We start from the raw sequence: 21106 nt of genomic DNA, 5'->3' as shown, positions 1-21106 counted from the left end.
TAGTGTTTCTAATTCCAGACTGCCGATAACAACATATTTTTTTTTATTTGATGATGAAAAGTAAATTAACTGTGTAGTTCTACATCAGTTATTACGCCTCGTACATAATCATATGTTCTCACAGATTTTTTTTTTGGGGGGGGGGTACACTTTTTTAAATTGAATTTTTAACAATAGAAAACATCCACATACAAGCGACAACACACAGACGCACACAAACATCCACAACATCACCCCTGCCTAGACCCACCTGCTCACACCCCCCATCTCCAGCGACCGCATCACTCTCCGCCACACAGCCTCAAAGTGCACCATTTTGTTTCATGGTCACACTGGTTGTCAGCATTTTCATTTTCAATAATGAAGACAGTAGGCCCCCCATTTAGATGACTTCACTATAATTGAAATATCATGTTAGCCTTCAGGCTGAGAAGATTGGATATCATCATTTGAGGCATTTATGATAATACTGCATACTGAAAAAGGTGCATGTTTGATCAGGTTATGTAAAATATATCCTCTTGTTCAGAGACTGACATGGATTTATATAATTTGGATGTATATTAACATCAGGTTTTTATTGAAGCCCTATCTACCTGCACTATTTTGTATGTTTCATGTATTTGAGGATCTGGACCAAGTTAAACAACTGTAGTTCACTGTGATCTTGTAAAGTACACCGTGGAATCATTATAATAGTGTTTTTCCCAACTTGCAGTATATATTTGTCCATTTCCAATGGAAATATAGATTTAAACAGCATTAGGATATTCACATTTATCAGAGGTTTTCTAAATCCGTTTCCAGTCTCATACCATTGGGGATTCTGATTATGTAGTATGCACAGTGCGTGTTGTTGTTGATTGACAGACTTTTATGGAGGCCTTGCATGATCTTTCCTCGAAGAGATGATTTGTGCCACCACAAACACAAAAAAATACATTATTGTAAATGTCGTCTTTATTTTATTTTTGTATTCTTTTTTTTCTTTTTCTTTTTACTTATACAGGTAAGTCGGTTAAGATTTTTTTTTAAATTTAAAATGACGACTTGTCAACAATATTGAATCAATTATGAAATGTTCACGTCAGATTTCTAATGAACATATACAGTGCTTTCGCAAAGTATTCAGACCCCTTGACTTTTTCCACATTTTGTTAAGTTATGGCCTTATTCTAAAATGGGTTAAACTGTATTTTTCCCTCATCAATCTCCACACAATACCCCATAATGTCAAAGCAAAAACAGGTGTTAAGACATTTTGCCAATATATTACAAATAAAATACTGAAATATCACATTTACATAAGAATTCAGACCCTTTACTCAGTACTTTTTTGAAGCACCTTTGGCAGCGATTACAGCCTCAAGTCTTATTGGGTATGACGCTACAAGCTTGGCACACCTGTATTTGAGGAGTTTCTCCCATTCCTGTCTGCAGATCCTCTCAAGCTCTGTCACTTTGGATGGGGAATGTCGCTGCACAGCTGTTTTCAGGTCTATCCAGAGATGTTAGATCGGGTTCAAGTCTTGACTCTGGCTCGGCCACTCAAGGACATTCAAAGACTTGTCCCAAGCCACTCCTGAGATGTCTTGGCTGTGTACTTAGGATCGTTGTCCTGTTGGAATGTGAACCTTCGCCCCAGTCTGAGGTCCTGATCACTCTGGAGCAGGTTTTCATCAAGGATCTCTCTGTACTTTGCTCCGTTCATCTTTCCCTCAATCCTGATTAGTCTCCTAGTCCCTGCTGCTGAAAAACATTCCACAGCATGATGCTGCCACCACCATGCTTCACCGTAGGGATGGTGCCAGGTTTCCTCCAGACGTGACGCTTGGTATTCAGGCCAAAGAGTTCAATCTTGGTTTCATCAGAACTGAAAATCTTGTTTCTCATGGTCTGAGTCCTTTTGGTGCCTTTTGGAAAACTCCAAGCAGGCTGTCATGTGCCTTTTACTGAGGGGTGGCTTCCGTCTGGCCACTCTACCATAAAGGCCTGATTGGTGGAGTGCTGCAGAGATTGTTGTCCTTCTGGAAAGTTCTCCCATCTCCACAGAGGAACTCTGGAGCTATGTCAGAGTGACCATTGGGTTCTTAGTCACCTCCCTGACCAAGACCAGCTATAGGAAGAATCTTGGTGGTTCCAAACTTCTTCCATTTAAGAATGATGGAGGCCACTGTGTCCTGGGGAACTTCAATGCTGCAAAAATTGTGCTTCAACACAATCTTTTCTCTGAGCTCTACGGACAATTAATTCGACCCCATGGCTTGGTTTTTGCTCTGACATGCACTGTGGGACCTTATATAGACAGGTGTGTGCCTTTCCAAATCATGTTGAATTCAATCAATTGAATTTACCACAGCTGGTCTCCAATCAAGTTGTAGGAACATCTCAAAGATGATCAATGGAAACAGGATGCACCTGAGCTCAATTTTGAGTCTCATAGCAAATGGTCTGAATACTTATGGAAATAAGGTATTATTTTTTTAATACATCTGCAAGAATAAAAAATGAAAAGTTTTTGCTTTGTCATTATGGGGTATTGCGTGTAGATTTATGAGAAAAAAATAATCGATTTTAGAATAAGGCTGTAACGTAACACAATGTGGAAAAAGTCAAGGGGTCTGATTACTTTCCGCATGCACTGTATGTCCAAACCTACCACTGGAATTAAACATGCCAAAATGTACAGAGGAAAACGTTGCTCAAACATTTTACATTCTAAAAGTCAGAGACACTTGTTGAATAAGTAAGATTGCTCATGATTAATCTTGACATCACTATCTAAGGGGCAATGCATTTATTAATAATCATGCCTCATTTGATATCCTGGTGAAAGTTGCCTTGGAAACTAAAGACAGCATCTCTCCACAGCATCTTATCTATCGTCTATGATCTACCAGATTGTAGCAGTATTTTTTGGTGTTTAAGTTTCATCAGAAAATATTTTGACAACAGCAGAGGAAAGGCAAAACGGAGCATGTAGTACAAAGTTACCTCTTGAAATTGAGTTGAATAACCTCAGCCTTACAGTAGTATGTTTTGTGCGCTTGTACTACAGTATACAGATTTGAATCTGGCCCAGAGACTTGCTATCACATCCCAAGCTATTTTTTGACATGTCCATCGCTCCATAATGAGTTTACTGTTGTCGTATAATTTTCTGTACATTAACTCAGCCATTTCAATATCTCACATTGTCACCTTAGCTTTGCGTAGTGCCTTTACCCATAGCTTACGTTGAACAGAAAATACAATGCTATTATTATCAGACACTATTTCATGTCATGAGCTCTATCCTGTTATGGTGTGCGCAAGTAAACACTTCCCATAGGTGTTATCACCAAATAATTGATTTTCTATTTGAAATGACACATTCCCCAACATGATATTTTAAATGCTAATCTAAAGATGCGTTATAGCCCTACGTTCCATGTTGTCGACTACTGCAAAGAGCACCCTCTCCCATCGTCATTTCCGTATGTCCGCTGATTTTAAAAGTACTATCTTCAGTAGAAATCCACTATCTTTGAATTACATACAAGTGGAAAGTGCTCTTTGGAATGGCAGGAGCGTGGAACTACCAATGTTATAACTGCATTAACGCAAAACTGTATTAGTGTTCAGTTGCATGAGTGCAATGCAAGCAGGGCTTACAGTGACTGAATGGGGTTAGACAATTTAAATGCCTCTTTTATGACATTTTTAAGGGAGCTGCAGTAGAACAAGGAATGGTAGTTTATGTATATTATCTGTGCTTTGTTTTGAGTTGCTGTGCAATTCAGGTGCGAGAGTATCTATCACAATTAAAATAAATAAATAGAACATTTAAATTACTGTGCAATATTGTGTTTTTTTCTTTATTCAAAAATATGCCATTTTTTTTACTTCATATAAATAGTGACCAAAACGTGATGGACAGACTGGTGTGCAATGTTGACGATATCAATCTGTATAATTGTTTCTATTGGCTGATTTGTATTTTTTGTTTTTTTGTTATCTGCTTGGGGGAAACAAATAATAAAGGATGCTACTTAAACAACTGTATTTATTGTAATGACTTTCTTGTGAGTGTTGATTCTATTGATCCTTTCAGTAAAAGTGCACTTCTTAATAACCCTGCATTTGTATTTATTGTAATGACTTTCTTGTGAGTGTTGATTCTATTTATCCTTTCGGTAAAAGTGCACTTCTTAATAACCCTGCATTTGTATAAGGTCCTATTAATATTTATCAGCTACCTCAGGTGACCTACTGCACAGGTGATGATTGTTACTGTAGACTGACATAAGAATGGAGTCCACCTCAACTGTCTGTTAGCCTGGTTCTTTTCAAAGTTTCCTTGTACACAATGAGGGGTTCAATGGGAGGTGGTATACGGGATTTTGGAGGTGGTATAAGGGTTGACATATGGCTAGGGTTAGCTGTCTAACCCAAACACACAATGTTTTTAAAAGCGGTTAGAAGTCCACAGTTTGGAGTGTACCCTCTTGTAATTTGAGGAAAACAGCCTCAATAATTACTGATGAAATTCAAGGGCTTGTGATGTAATACAAATGTTTATTCCTCACAATCAGAGGCTATCAAGACGAAATGCCAGCTAATCTATCTATTAATTTGGTAGACTCATGACAGCGATCAAATGGACTATGTTGCATCTTCATTTTATTCTTGAGCCTTTATTTAGCCTTGCAATGTTACATGTTCTGTCTGGATGATAGCATTGGCTCATATGAGACACTGGTTTCGACCAATCCTGAATGCCCAACCACATAAAGCCATTGCAGTGCAAGTATTGAAAGCCTTTTGAGACTGCACATTTCCCCTCATTTGTTGCAAACCATAAAGCTACCCACACCTGTAAAACATTTTTTTTTTTTTTACAAGGATCTGGTAAAAACAAACCGTCCTCATAGGCCATTCGCGGCTCCCTAATCCCTGGCTGCAAGACCAGCTCAAAAGATATCAACAACTGAGATAAAGACCTCAAAGATTCCCTGAGGCCTAAACCCAGTGCTCAGACAGAGCATAGAGCAGCGTATACAGAGTGGTATGTAAGCAAAGCTTGATGGTCCAACCCAGTGAGACAAACTGCCATTTTTGTAAAAATGTCTGAAAGAAAGTAATAATGATAGTTAAATGCCTCGGTGTTGCAACATGCAATGTGTTTGAAAATGATGAGTCATGTAAGTCAGAGCTGATTCATAGTGCATCGTCTGGAATGATTCAATACTGTAATTGGATACTGACTAGTTACTGCTGGATGTTGTATTGGATGTGTGTTTATCAGTTTGGTCCATTTGTGAAATTGAACAGCTTTTTTCCCCTTGCTCTGACTCATTGTTGGCATGCTATCCAACTGGCAATTGGAAATGTCCCTGTCTATGGTTCAGATTCTGGTCTGATCGCTATTGTGGTCCTGACTCACCTCCCCTGCCCTCCTGGGATTACCAAATCACATGGCCCGAGGTCACAGAGTTATCTTGGATATACTGTACATCGATACTAGATAACATGTAGACACATACTGAATACGTTGTATGTTATCAGTACAGTCATCTAGTTATTGAAAATGTGGTTATTTACTGTAAAACACTGTCAGCCTATCTAGGCAACACACTGTTACTCTGCCCTGTGGTCGAGCATTTGCTTACACTGGAGGAGGCTGGTAGGAGGAGCTATAGGAGGACGGACTCATTGTATATGGCTGAAATTGAATAAATGGTCAAACCATGTGGTTTCCATATGTTTGACACCATACCATTAATTCCATTACAGTCTTTACAATGAGCCCGTCCTCCTATAGCTCCTCCCACCAGCTTCCTCTGGCTTACAGGTGGTGTTTATAAATGGCTCTTATCCAGTGTCCCTGTCTAATGGAAGATGTTGTGTGACAATAAGCTCTCTGGGTACAAAATCAGAGGTGGCCAGGAATTATAGGGCAAATGACTGGTCAATCCCTCCTGTCCTCCTGTATAGCATTTACTGTGGAGTGGTGGAAAAGGTACCCAATTGTCATACTTGAGTAAAAGTATAGATACCTTAATAGAAAGTAAAAGTCACCCAGTAAAATACTACTTGAGTAAAAGTCTAAAAGTATTTGTAAGTATCAAAAGTAAAAGTATGAATAATTTAAAATTCCTTCTATTAAGCAAAGCAGGCAGGACCATTTTCTTGTTTTTAAACTGTATGTATGGCAAGGGGCACACTCCAACACTCAGATATAATTTGCGAAAGATGCATTTGTTTAGTGAGTCCGCCAGATGAGAGGCAGAAGGGATGACCATGTGTTGTCTGGATAACTGCATGAATGGGACCATTTTCCTGTCCTGCTAAGCATTCAAAATGTAACGTGTTATTTTGGGTGTCAGGGAAAATACATTATTTTCATTAGGAATGTAGTGAAGTAAAAGTAAAAGTTGTCAAAAATATAAATAGTAAAGTAAAGTACAGATTTTTTAAAACTACTTCAGTAGTACTTTAAAGTATTTTTACTTAAGTACTTTACACCACTGCATTTCTGATGCCTACATCCCTAGGCATTCTGTAGGCACCATAGAATAATAGAATCTGTCTATGGTAGGTCGTTTGAGCACGTCATTCTGCTTTCCTTTCTCTGTGGTAATGTCTGGTAGTGAAATTGATATGGGTATAAATAGCAATCAATGTATTTTTAATTAGCAAGCATTAAAAAAATACTTGTAGCTTCAAAAGACTAGAACAATGACTGAGACATAATAATTTAGGCTTCTAGGGATTCACAAAAATAAAACAAAAAGTTTATACCCTAGGCTAGGGGTTGCGCGGTTAGGTGTCTCTTGACCCGTAATCATCACGTGGGTTAGTGATGTCACTAGATGGTTAATTTAGTGTGGCCCTAATGTTACCAGCTCAAACTAGTTTTGGAGAAACAAAGGGGAGGGCGACAAATAAGAGCAAGCTGACCGGGATAGAGGTATTCTAGGACTGTAGGACTCTCTTGTGGCTCAGAGTAAGACCTTTAACTCTCGCCAAGAAGTACGATCAAAGAAACAAGTAAGTTATATGTGTATTTATCCAAATGTATAGTGATAAAATGATTATTTTGTGTCACTCAATACAACGTTGTCATTACTCACTTTTAATAGTTCAAATATATAGTCTCCATCATCGGAATCCTCTGGAGGATAACTGACATGTCGTGTGTAATTTCTTTTTCATTGGGAGTTATTTTTCTTGGGAGGTTTTATTTGTGTGTAGGTTTCTTTCTTGAGTTTTTCTTTTTAGTTTTATGTTTTATGCTTTTTAGTTTTAAGTAATTTTATGCACCATGTGTTGACTTTACTGCATATATTCAAAACTTTTGCCAGTAACGAACACACAACTTTTGTCCCATACACGCGAATCCTAAATATGAAGTTTATGAAGGATTACATTAAAAAATACTGAACAGAACGAACTTGTTTCATTCTACAACGGTTCTGTTTAGGGCTCAGAAGAAATTGTGGCCAAGATACGTTTTGTTGTAATTGTTTTTGCTTTGAGTTTAATAACTTTCTAATTATGTTAGCTACTTTTCACTGTGTGACAACGTCCTCAGGGGTGACACATTCTAGTTTTGATGATAATAAGACGTGTGTGAGTGGTGTACCCTCTGGACTTCTTCCAAACTCAAGTATAACAGCTCAAAATAGTTACAGTAACGTGGCTATACATTTAGAACTGAGATAAATCCTGCGCAATATAAGAATATTGTTTAATATAAGTCATTATGTTGAGTTGTTACTATTTCAGCTGTAGTGAAAGCTACATAGTTTGAAAGTGTACTTTTGCATATCTTTGTTCATCTTAAAGTAGCCATTTATTCTACAATCTTTAATTGTGTTCATGTGCCAGAAATCTTTTGCTCTAAGTTTGGGCCATTGAATGGTTTTTATGACCAGAAAACTTCACATGAGCAATAACTGTAAGTGACTCGGGATAAGAGCTCCTGCTAAATGACTAAAACGGATGTAAATGTAAATCTCTTCCACCTCAAGAATATGACCATTGAAATCGACTCCAAACTCAAGTACTTGCATTCACTGCTATCCACTCCACTCAAGAGTTGTTCTCCTTTCTTTGTCTTTCACTGCCCAGGACCTTTTCACCTGACCACAATTATCTGCCCCCCCCCCCCCCCCCATCCAAAGTAGGGGCTGTGTAAGGGGCTGTAAAATATGATTTGCAGTCAGAGATAACAACCAAAGCAACATAACCTTAGAGAGATGAAATGGGGAAAAAGATAGTCCTCAATCTGTTGTTATCATTGTTTTTCCTGTTGTATTTTTGTCTCTTTTAGAAAGCTATTGGGCACGCTGGATACAGATTGTGCCTCGGGGGGTTATGTTTTTAGAAAGGGAGGAGGGGTAGCATGGGGCTTTACAGCTTGTGTGAGCTTGGCAGATGGACCTCGAGGCAATGGCACAGATAATCAGTGGAGAGAAAACAGCTTTGAAAAGACAGATAAAACTCTCGCTGGCTATTGAAATGCACCGTTCAGCCTGCAGGGCCCCTCAACTATTCTCTCACTGCTCATGGGTATGATGGAGTCTGTCGTTGGTTATGTAAGCGTATCGTGAAATAAGAAGGAATGTGAGGTAAGTAGGCAAGGGCCATTGTCTCTTTTAGAGAATAAACCATTCTGTCATGACTGCCAAGCCTCAACCAGAAGGGATCATATTTTCATGTCATTGATGGCAGGGAGAACGTTTAGCTGTTGACCATATAGTAGATAAAGTGCACTCATCCTATTTGAGTCAATAATGTGTTCCACTATGTCCTTGCACTGTCGGTCTCTGACGGCCAGAATCCGCCTATATTTTGTATATTAGATCAAATAAAGCATGTGATTCAGCCATTTGTTGGCCACTAAGTGTTACTTCCTTAAGTAGGCCAGGACATTCTGGTTCTTTGTTAACTGTCTTTCTTTAGAGTGACCTTCGACCCCGCAGCTTCTCTCTTATTGGTCTTAGTGGGCATTCTCTCCTTCTTTTTTTTTGCGGTCAGTGGCTTTTCTGAGAAGACGAGGAATGCTGCTTTGCAGTAAAAACAAGAGTGACTTTAACCCTTTATGCTTTTCAGGTTCAGTGTGGTCCTGCTTTCCATGTGTTGTTATTGTTTCGTTGTAGAACTGATCTAGATGTGTGTTTGACAGTAACTCTAATGTTATCTATTTGACCATGATCAGATTATTAGCAAGAGGAACCACCATTTGAGTCAATTGAATTATGATGGTTACGGTGTTTGGTCCAATTTTACTATTTGGTTTGCTTTCTGCTAGGCAATAAATATTATGTTCATCCCATTGTGTGATGGGTAGATGGTGGTAGTTGGGTGGGATATTAATAGTGTGCGATGTTTCATAATAACATGTTTATGGTTGGGTAAAGAAGATCTCTTACACACCCATACCTAAATATTCTAACATTCTTGTTACAGCTGCATTACTGATGGATAAAAATTACTGGCACTGATAAAAATAGCAATGTTTGTCGGCATATTTAGCAAGTCTTTCAGCATGCTAGCTCTTGTAAGCTGTAGTATTTTAAGATGACCTTTCTCCCAATATGCTAAGGTCACATTCAGATGTGTGGAACAAAGCCTCTGCATGGGATATCTGTCTAGTGGCCCTTTAGAATGGAGTGAAAGGAGACCAGGAAAAGGCTCTGTTTTGATACAGGGAGTCTGCATTAGCAAAGAACGATGAAAGAATTTGAGTGCTCTCCGGGCCTCACCCACGGCAAGGCTCAGTGGGTTAGACAAGGCCTGCTGGGTGTTGTTTCATCATTGACAAATGTGTTGCCTGGAGTAGCCCCTCGACATCTATGACCAGGGGAAGAATGTCATTGGAACTGCTAGCTGGGGGGTGGGAGGGGGGGGGGGGGGGGGGAGTTGAGAATGGGGAGTTTCCAGAGTTTTATGGTTGCTTGGAGTGTTTAGTTATGCTTACTGGCCACTGGTGCCTAATTACTTTTTTGAGGACAGAAGACAGATTTACTGGGCCAGCAGAATATTTGATCAACTGGCTTGAAGAGGAGCAGTAAGTGTATGTGCCAGAGGGCCTGCTGGCCTGGTATTTGTGTAGCCATCGCTTTCATTCTCAGTCCTTTTGATGAGCAGTCAAATACAGATATAACACTTTCAGAAGCCAATTGTAAAATTGCCTGATAGAAGGATTGTGCCTTGGTAGATTCTCAGGTAGACCAGCTCCCTTTCAGTAGTGAGTGGATGGCTGCCGCTTATGGCATTCTACCTCACACAGTACGAGGCCATAGTTCAGAGAGGTGATAACCTCTAATGGATTGGACTTTTCCAGTGAGTTGTTGATTCATCAGTTGTAGCTGACCTTTCTATCCAGGGCTGCCCGCAGGCAGGGAAAGTTCAATGCGAGCATACTGCAATGTGAGAGGATGTGACTGCCATCTCTGCTCTGCTTCTGGACATATTGGCTCAGGCACAAACCAATAAAACAAATGTTGCTGTTAGATGAGTTTGTGTGGGCAACGGGAAATACACAAGGGTGCTGTTCATCAGAGACTTCCCAGAAAACCGGGAACATTCACAGAACATTATCTAAGATTCCCGTTAAGTCGACGTGGGGGGGGGGGGGTATTTAGATTCATCAGGGGGTGCTTCCTGTTGCTATGTCCTTGGAATCTTCTCCCAACATTCACTCACATTTTCTTCACAACATCTGTAAAAACTGCAACAGAACATTCCCCTAAGGTTGTCATTAGGTTGCCGGGGAATGTAATAACACAATGTTCCGGTAATGTTCTTCGAAACATACTGCCGCAACAAAATGTGGGAGCAGTAGAACCGGTTCTGAGGAAACAGTACAGGAACGTTCTGCTAATGTTGAGGGAAATGATTTTCAAAACACCCATGACAAAAGGCAGGGAATATTCATTCCTACAATGGTTTCAAAAAGGTTATAGTGTGACATTGTGACATGATGGTTGTAATAATGTTCCCTGAAAATACTTAAGCAATATAATGTTGGAGCAATAGAAGTTGTTCTTAAAAAACATTCCAGGAATATTCAGCGAATGTTGATGTAGATATTACTATTAACCCTGATAACAATAAACCTCCCTGCAGGACTCTAATAAAGCTATTCTGTAAGGTTATGACACGACAATCCAGAATTGTTCAAAAAAAATACTTCAACGATAATGCAATTAGTTCTGAAAACATTGCTGCAATGTTCTGCTAACATTGATGTGTAATGTAACATTATTAGGCTGTAGGAAGTTGCCAAAGTTTTAAACGAATGGCATCCCTATCCTCTTTCATCATTCTATTATATTAGGGTATTGTCCAAACAAAGCTGTAGCTTTTTTCAACAATGGCAATCAAGTAGATTTGAACCTGCAATCTGCCATCTTCAAGCCTTGTAGTCTACTTAGTTTGCTACTTGGTTTGCTGCACCACCACGATCTTGATGTTTCTAGTGGATCCTTAAATGATGATCCAAACTATGGCTACAGTATATGTCTTAGTACATATGCACGTCTATGTACACCTCACCACAATCTGCCAGGAAATAATTGAACATGAATTCTGAAATCAAGTTTGGAGGGAAAATGAAAGTAAAACTTTACAGCATATAAAGAAAATTGGCAGAGAAAGAAAGAAATAGAGGACACTTATTTTTCTAGATTTTGTTATTATATCTTTTACAACGACTAAGACCACAACCTGGAAGTCAGAGTAAAGGTGTAAACAGCTTTATATTCGTGTTAGTCACACCCCAGTGGTGCAGTGGATTCATTCCAGGGATAACAGTCCAAAGCCCGGGTTTGATCCCTGCTTGCGACTATCAACTAATTATGGTAAAATCACGTGATTCCAAATAATTGCCATGTGTTTCTACATGGATTGTTGTACAACTAACTTCCTAAACAGTAAGATAACACTGACACATGAAATAAACATCTATGGACTGTTCAAAACTTAATTTGATAATTCTGGGAACATTGAGGGAATGTTTTGTGCACCCTGATACAAACATTGTAAGAATGCCTTCAAAACTGGACAGATTTTGTGTTTTTGGAACCTATCTTGTCATATCCCCACAATGTTCCCATAACCTAAATAAATGTTTTAGGAACCTTTTAAAGAACATAAAAACATGTTCTGGGAACCTTCTTGCAACATCAGGCAAATGTTTTTTCAACCTAATAGAAATCTTGTAATTATCTGCACAACTGGACAGTTGTGTTTTGGGAATATATTTTTTGCCATGTTCCCACAACATAAAGATATGTGTTAGGAACTTTTAAAGAACATTAAAAAAAATGTGTTCTGGGAATGTTCACGTAACATCGGGTGAATGTTTTTTGCATTCTCAAATTGCATAATTGCATAAACATTGCGTAATCATCTGCACAACTGGAAGGTTTTTACGTTTTGGGAACATAGCTTTTGTGATGTCCCCACAATGTTCCCACCCACAACCCAATGAAACATTCCGGGAACCTTTAAAGACCAGACCAAATGTTTTATAGAAACATGTCACGTCCTGACCATAGAGAGCCCTTATTTTCTATGGTCAGGGCGTGACTGGGGGTTAGTCTAGTTTATTATTTCTATGTGGGGTTCTAGTTTTGTTTTCTATGTTGGTGATTTTGTGTGATTCCCAATTAGAGGCAGCTGGTAATCGTTGTCTCTAATTGTGGATCATATTTAGGTAGCTTTTTTCCACCTGTGTTTTGTGGGATATTGTTTATGGGTAGTTGTATGTCAGCACTCAATTGTTGTCACGTTTCGGTCTTGCTTTATTGTTTTGTGCGTTTCACTAAATAAAGATGTGGAACCCAGATCACGCTGCACGTTGGTCCGAGTATGCTTCTAACGATCGTGACAGAATATCCCACCACAACAGGGCCAATCAGCGTGCCCAGGAGGAGAGGGTAACATGGACTTGGGAGGAGATTCTGGATGGGAAAGGATCCTGGACTTGGGAGGAAATCCTGGCAGGAAAGGATCGCCTTCCTTGGCGGGAGACGCAAGGAGAGAATGGAGGACAGCGACGACGCCGGGGTTCGCGGCCACAAGGAAAGCCCAAAAGACAGACCGAAAAAGTAAAAAGAATTGGGAGGGGGCACATGGGGTGGTCGGCGGAGCCGAGGAGTGAACCAGAGCCTGTCTGGGAGAAGAGGCAGATACTGGAGGAGAGTGAATGGAGAGCGTCAGAGATTGGATGGAGGTATTGGAGGAGAAAGAGCGGAGAGGGTTGTTAAGTTGGTGGAAGATGCACGACAGTTGCCCTAAGGAGTGTGTAATTCGTTTAATGCCACATGAGTCAGTGTGTTAAAGTTCCGGTACAATTGATGCCGGCTATACACACCAGGTCTCCAGTGCGAATTCACAGCCCAGTACATCCTGTGCCAGCTCCTCGCACTTGCCGTGCGAAGTGTGTTAAAGTTCCGGTACAATTGATGCTGGCTATGCATGCCGGGTCTCCAGTGCGCCTTCACAGCCCAGTACATTCTGTGCCAGCTCCTCGCATTTGCCGGGCGAGGTGTATCATCGAACCGGTACCATTGATGCCGGCTATACGCACCAGGTCTCCAGTACGTCTCCTCAGCCCTGTACGTCCTGTGCCTGCTCCTCGCTCTCTTCCTCATGTGCGCCTTCCCAGTCAGGTACATCCTGTGCCTGCTCCTCGCACTCGACCTGAGGTGCGTGTCACCAGTCCGGTGCCACATGTGCCAGCCCCACGCATCAGGCCTCCAGTGTCCCTCCCCAGTCCAGAGCTTCAGGCGACGGTCCCCAGTCCAGAGCTTCCGGCGACGGTCCCCAGTCCAGAGCTTCCGGCGACGGTCCCCAGTCCAGAGCTTCCGGCGACGGTCCCCAGTCCAGAGCTTCCGGCGTCGGTCCCCAGTCCAGAGCTTCCGGCGTCGGTCCCCAGTCCAGAGCTTCCGGCGACGGTCCCCAGTCCAGAGCTTCCGGCGACGGTCCCCAGTCCAGAGCTTCCGGCGACGGTCCCCAGTCCAGAGCTTCCGGCGACGGTCCCCAGTCCAGAGCTTCCGGCGACGGTCCCCAGTCCAGAGCTTCCGGCGACGGTCCCCAGTCCAGAGCTTCCGGCGACGGTCCCCAGTCCAGAGCTTTCGGCGACGATTTCCAGTCCGGAACCTCCGGTGATGATTTCCAGACTGTGGACCTCCTACGACGGTCCACAGTCCGGAACCTCCTGAGATGGTCCACAGTCCGAACCTCCTGAGACGGTCCACGGTCCAGAACCTCCAGTTCAGGAGCCTTCCTCTGCGCCGATGTCCAGTCCCGAGCACGGCGTCCAGTCCAGGTCCAAGGCAGGAGCCTTCCTCTGCGCCGAAGTCCAGTCCGAGCACGGCGTCCAGTCCAGCTCCATGGCAGGAGTCTTCCTCTGCACCGATGTCCAGGCCAGGGCCGGTGTCCAGTTCCGCCAGGTAGCTTTTTTCCACCTGTGTTTTGTGGGATATTGTTTATGGGTAGTTGTATGTCAGCACTCCATTGTCGTCACGTTTGTTCTTGCTTTATTGTTTTGTGCATTTCACTAAATAAAGATGTGGAACCCAGATCACGCTGCACGTTGGTCCGAGTATGCTTCTAACGATCTTGACAAAACATTGTATAATCATCAGCACAACTGGACTGTTGTCTTATGAGAACATTTGCCACAACCTAACCAACGTTCTGGGAACTTTCACAGAACCAATTTTGGTTTGCTGGGTTGGCGTCTTAGTTTGTGTTGTAGGAAGATTCATTGTAACATGACATATCGTGAACAGCCCAGAACGTGACATCTTAGTTTCCTGCTGCTGTGTGATCTCAATTCTTTGTTCTCGATGGCTTCATTGTTTGTGTTCCACTAGGAAACTTGTATGATTTATGCATTTTGCCAGTCATTAATGAGGGGTCCTAATTAATCCTAGCCAATAATCAGGCTATGGTACAGAAAACACGTCTTGTGCCTTGAATGTTGATTGTATGTCACAGATATAAACGTAATAATATTTCAAATACTTCTTTGCATAGTGAGAAGCAATGTTTCAGTTTTTATTACCCTGGGAAGCAGATTGATTGAATAGGGCCGCTAATCTTTTGAAGGGAAAGCGTGAAATACTTTTAGATTCCCACCACAAAATCAAGGATTTGGTATTATAGGCAACCTTGTTTGGGTAATTGATGTCAGATTCCTGGAATGAAAAGAGTTACTCTTTGTGGGTGTTCTTCAAACTAATACTAGACCTGTCTGTCCCGGCACAGCTCTGAACTCTTCTAACCCAGACAGAGACAAGCAGTTCCCCCATGTCCCCCAGAAGAATTGCTTCAAACCAAGCCTCTTCCATCGAGCTCTCCCTGTCAGGGCGGCCCCTATCACCTCCCAGCAGGTGGGTTAGCCTTCACCATGGTGATCTGGTGCTGCCATCCATCCCCTGCTGCTAGCTCTGGGACTGTTGGCAGAAAGAATAGACATGAACTCAATTAAGTCAGAGAATAAATAGAAACTCAGAACTTGAGAGTCTAGGAGGATGCCTTATAGACAACCAGACATTTCAGAAATAGGGCGCTATTTCTTTATCTATGAGTTACTGTCCTTTTCTTTTGAACTTAAAGCTGAAATCTGTAACTGGTCGCCCCAGTGCCTTTGTTATCAGGGGTTTAGCAGAAACATACCTCAAACAACATGGCCAGCCTTGCTAACCTGTAAAGGAGGGTTGAGTTTGGCCACATTGTGGCGCTGTTGGACATGCAAGCTCATTGGCTCATAGCGGCCATATTGTTTCAGCTAGTCTTGCATTCATAGATGCTATATACCAAATTTGGTCCCGATCGGTCCAGCGGTTCTGGAGAAGAAGACGTTAAAAATGGTCCAACATACATCAAAAGCATGATTGCATGATCAGTTTGATTGTGAATTCTGATATTTGGAAAGTACTGAAGTAACTCGTCCTTGGGCTTTGTGTCAAATTTTTCCTGATGGTGGCACGGTAAGGCCCATAGCTGAACTCCACCATTGGTGCTTGCAGCTATATATTTGATTGTTTTGTTGATGAAACCGAGGAGAATGTCCGGCAACGTGGTAAAAAACCATTTGCAGTACATATTCTGGTGTTCTATTGCGCGTTCAATGATGTCCGAGTAAAAAAATAATACACAGTGTTATGTCTGCATAATGCAATGACCATGATACACAAAGATGGGACGCGCGATTGTGACAATAAGATGACATGAATTGTGTTTAATGTGTCATTTACATTTAAGTCATTTAGCAGACGCTCTTATCCAGAGCGACTTACAAATTGGTGCATTCACCTTATGACATCCAGTGGAACAGTAGTGCATCTAAATCTTTTAAGGGGGGGGGGGTGAGAGGGATTACTTTATCCTATCCTAGGTATTCCTTAAAGAGGTGGGGTTTCAGGTGTCTCCGGAAGGTGGTGATTGACTCCGCTGTCCTGGCGTCGTGAGGGAGTTTGTTCCACCATTGGGGGGCCAGAGCAGCGAACAGTTTTGACTGGGCTGAGCGGGAACTGTACTTCCTCAGTGGTAGGGAGGCGAGCAGGCCAGAGGTGGATGAACGCAGTGCCCTTGTTTGGGTGTAGGGCCTGATCAGAGCCTGGAGGTACTGAGGTGCCGTTCCCCTCACAGCTCCGTAGGCAAGCACCATGGTCTTGTAGCGGATGCGAGCTTCAACTGGAAGCCAGTGGAGAGAGCGGAGGAGCGGGGTGACGTGAGAGAACTTGGGAAGGTTGAACACCAGACGGGCTGCGGCGTTCTGGATGAGTTGTAGGGGTTTAATGGCACAGGCAGGGAGCCCAGCCAACAGCGAGTTGCAGTAATCCAGACGGGAGATGACGAGTGCCTGGATTAGGGCCTGCGCCGCTTCCTGTGTGAGGCAGGGTCGTACTCTGCGGATGTTGTAGAGCATGAACCTACAGGAACGGGCCACCGCCTTGATGTTAGTTGAGAACGACAGGGTGTTGTCCAGGATCACGCCAAGGTTCTTAGCGCTCTGGGAGGAGGACACAATGGAGTTGTCAACCGTGATGGCGAGATCATGGAACGGGCAGTCCTTCCGCGGGAGGAAGAGCAGCTCCGTCTTGCCGAGGTTCAGCTTGAGGTGGTGATCCGTCATCCACACTGATATGTCTGCCAGACATGCAGAGATGCGATTCGCCACCTGATCATCAGAAGGGGGAAAGGAGAAGATTAATTGTGTGTCGTCTGCATAGCAATGATAGGAGAGACCATGTGAGGTTATGACAGAGCCAAGTGACTTGGTGTATAGCGAGAATAGGAGAGGGCCTAGAACAGAGCCCTGGGGGACACCAGTGGTGAGAGCACGTGGTGTGGAGACGGATTCTCGCCACGCCACCTGGTAGGAGCGACCTGTCAGGTAGGACGCAATCCAAGCGTGGGCCGCGCCGGAGATGCCCAACTCGGAGAGGGTGGAGAGGAGGATCTGATGTGTCATCAACATGAGCCGGATAGATTTATGTTTTCGAACATATTCCAGGCAACTGCATGTCACAAAATGAAATGTTGTATTTTGTTTGGTGTTCATGTTGGAAAACGTGTTGTTTTGTGTAAGGGGAAGTGAAAGGGTGGAGTGGGTAGCTCATGACCAATTGATCCTCATTGCTGGTTGTGTGCCTCACAGTTTGTCTGATTGACCCTAAATTGAGTCATGAGAGCATAGGGAAAAAATCTATACAATCTTTCTGCCCTCTCACATGTATTTTCCTAGTTCTCACTCTCACAGGCTCGAGTGTCAAGCTTTAAAACGGTTTCATGTAATTCATTTCATATAACATGACTTGTTTTACTCTTTGACTATAATCCTTTATTCACTTTTCACCTCTAAAGTAGAGAACCTCTCATTGTAATGTGCAGACTCCTCATGAACGGACAGGGGTGAATTAGTTTGAATAGCTGGCAACGATCAATATTTGACCTTGATCGTGGTCTTTCAACTCTCATCTCGATTATAGATACACACCAGAGGAAAAATCAGGTTGACCTTTGGAACAGCAGATGTCACCTCAAATGACACACAATATAACCTACAGAATGGCTAAATTATTTCTAGTGCCACGATTGTAATGGCATGGTCTTTTCTCTTCAGTATGCAAGGTTTGTTCTCAACAGTCGTGGTGCTTCTGGTGGCCTTGATGATAGTCACCACTGAAGCAGGGAAAAACAAAAGAGGTAAGGGATTTGCTATGTGTGGCTTTAATATGCCGTGCCCAGTTTTAGAATTAGCACGGCAGTTGCACCTTTCATGAGGTTCATAAAGCCCCATGAAAGGTTGGAAACATGTCCTTACTAATTACCAATTGGAATTTTGCTGATATTATTTCTGTCATCTGTGTATATTTATTTTTTCATAATTACATCTTGACATTTTTGTTTCACAGAGAAGGGGAAAGGGGCCAAGGGTGCTGCCACTGAGTGTGCGGAATGGCGCTATGGTAGCTGTGTGCCTAACAACGGAGACTGTGGAGCCGGTGTCAGAGAGGGCACCTGCAACGACCAGATGAGGAAACTGAAGTGCAAAGTGCCTTGCAACTGGAAGAAGGAGTTCGGCGGTAGGAATTATACATCGATAGATGATTCCATTTCCCTTGCAATTTCTCAAAGTGTAAAGTGGTGGTCAGTCAATCAAAAATATAGCAAACATGTCATTCATAGGTTATTACTACATCATTAGAATTGTATCATGGAATTTCTTAGTAAATACCTAGTAATTTACATAACCGCAAAAAACTATAGAACAATTTCTTTAGAATAAATTATGTTCAGACTGTTCTATGATAGTCTGATGACTGTTACTGTAATTTAATTATGCCAATGTGTTTTCATTAATTGAAAAACCTTAATCTATTTTATTTTATGAATTTGTAAGATTCTTGTTTGCATAAAATAGACGGAGACCAGCCATTTCAATAATAGGTAACATAATTTATTCTCGGAGCGCGCTAACACTTAACCACGAGCAACAGTTTATATACAATAACATGACGTCATTTCATTGCTTAACAGAATCCCCTCCTCTCGACCTGGACAAAGTGAGGTTAATAGTTCATTCTAACTCACTAACACACACACAGGTCACACAACATAACTGAATTAACTTTTGACCCATCAACATTATCGATAACCACTTAGCTGACAGTTCTAATTAACAGAGAACCTAGGAATGCACTCACAGCCTTATCTAAAACACCCCAGAGCTCAACCATATGTTAACTACCTTATCTGCTTACTTAATCCACAACCCATTCATTTCTGCCTAGTTGGAATGGTGTTCATTAACTTTAATTACTCCTTGTCCGTGTCACACAATCCCTTCTTATGAACTCATATTGTTAATCAGATATAATAAAACAGAGTATAAGTTTACTTAGTTACAGTTCCATTTAAAATGATTTGTTCAGTCATTTAATCATAATTTTCCCAACATGACTCACACTAAATTCTTCCGCTACTCTGTCGTTCACTACATACTTTAGTCTGAGACTGCCATCATTGAAGTTGTTTGTTGGGAGGAGGGGCACGAGGGGCGTTGTGCAAAGCAAAGTCATCAATGATTGGATTGTCTCTAACCAATCAGAGTACCAAAGCCAATGTCGAATTTTCAAACCGTCACTTTACCCACATGTTGCTCTGGCCCAAACCATTGGTTTCTGGACCAATCAGATGGCCCGAATGTGTCCGCATTCGATGAAGGATCGGGGAGGTACTCAGATCCAAACTCATTGTAGGGAAGAAACTAACGTACGTGGGCTTTTAAAAAAAAACTATCATACTCAACGGTTTTCCCTTCTGAACTGTGCAATTTCAGCTGACTGCAAGTATAAGTTTGGCAGCTGGGGTGAGTGTGATACAGCTACTGGATCCAAGAACCGGTCTGGAACCCTGAAAAAGGCCCTGTATGACGCAGAGTGTCAACCCACCATCAAGGTGTCTAAGCCATGCCCCGCAAAGACCAAGACAAAGGCCAAAGGTAAGAAGTAGAAATGTAAGTGATGTAATAAAGTAAAATTCCTATCCACAAATGAGTATGTAATATTGAGCAAGGAATCTATGATGAATTTACCCTATTGTTTAATTTTTTTATTGTCTACAGGAAAGAAGGGAAGAGGCAAGGAGAACTAGAAGGTGGATGAGTCCACATTGAAGAAGTGATTGGTTGGATTTTATTACGCAATATCCTTTGCTTTTTCAACAAACATAATATGCACAAGTGAATTATGAGATGTCAAGTGGGCCCTTCCTTCAAATACAGTATAACAAATGCTAAATGTCTCTGAATATTGACCAAATATCCCACAAATGTAGACAAACACAATTTTTTCTTCACAAAAATGTCCAGCTGTCAGTGGCCTGGCAATTTGGCAAGTAAGAATGCAGTTCTGGACATGCTGTATTATGCAAGATATGCAAGAAACAGATACTCTTGAACTCAGCAGTGTTTTAGATCTACCTAGACAACCTTGTGATGTACAACCAGAGTTTGTTGTATTTTTTTGTACGCTCTCAGTTCCTTTACATTAGTTCAACTGGAGTCAAGGCAAAGCTCCTTGGTTTGAGATGATTTTAACCAGTAGATTTGATATACTTGAGTTTTTTTTAAATTAAAAATGTTCATCTTACATTGTTGTGATTGTTATAGTTTTCTCTTGACTACCAATTAGTATTACTAACAGAATTGATGAGTGGATTTCAGTTGCGTGTGCCAATTAGTAAAAGTAGAGAGATGCAAATCAACTATTTTTCTAGTAAACTGAGGACTGTCAGCTCAACGTGATTCATGTACAATACAAAGCTGAGATTGAATGCTCAAGAGAAGGCAGTCATTGTCTTTGTAACGATAATAGTGGTATTGTTAAAACGATTAGTTTTATAATATATATACTTCAAAAGGTGTCAGGCGATTTTGAGTCGAACTGCTGTGTTCATATTTTAGCAAACACATACATACGCCTTCACACAGTTCATCTGTACTCTCATTTTTGTAATTACTGTCATTATTATTACACAAACCCTTGGAACAGAAAAAAAATCTACCACTTAAAATAAACTCTCAGAATTTTGA

The 21106-nt window shown here is 41.7% G+C and overlaps 1 protein-coding gene across 2 annotated transcripts; it reads left to right on the top strand.

Annotated features, from left to right (window-relative positions):
• Positions 1-6884: 6884 nt before the first annotated feature.
• LOC115112074 (midkine-B-like) lies at positions 6885-21106 on the top strand. Of its 2 annotated transcripts, XM_065011845.1 has the most exons (6): positions 6885-7032; positions 15271-15395; positions 18134-18216; positions 18426-18596; positions 19853-20014; positions 20138-21106. In XM_065011845.1, the coding sequence occupies exons 2-6, from the start codon at positions 15313-15315 to the stop codon at positions 20164-20166; spliced, it is 528 nt and encodes a 175-aa protein (XP_064867917.1). In that variant the 5' UTR covers positions 6885-7032; positions 15271-15312; the 3' UTR covers positions 20167-21106. The 2 variants fall into 2 exon arrangements, with proteins under 2 accessions (XP_064867917.1, XP_029494683.1); XM_029638823.2 differs by lacking the exon at positions 15271-15395 and having other exon boundaries at positions 6889-7032.

The sequence above is a fragment of the Oncorhynchus nerka genome, linkage group LG27 (genome assembly GCF_034236695.1).
Source record: "Oncorhynchus nerka isolate Pitt River linkage group LG27, Oner_Uvic_2.0, whole genome shotgun sequence".
Taxonomy (NCBI): Eukaryota; Metazoa; Chordata; class Actinopteri; order Salmoniformes; family Salmonidae; genus Oncorhynchus; species Oncorhynchus nerka.
Note: the sequence above shows the minus strand (reverse complement) of the source record. Positions and strands in the feature narration are given on the sequence as shown.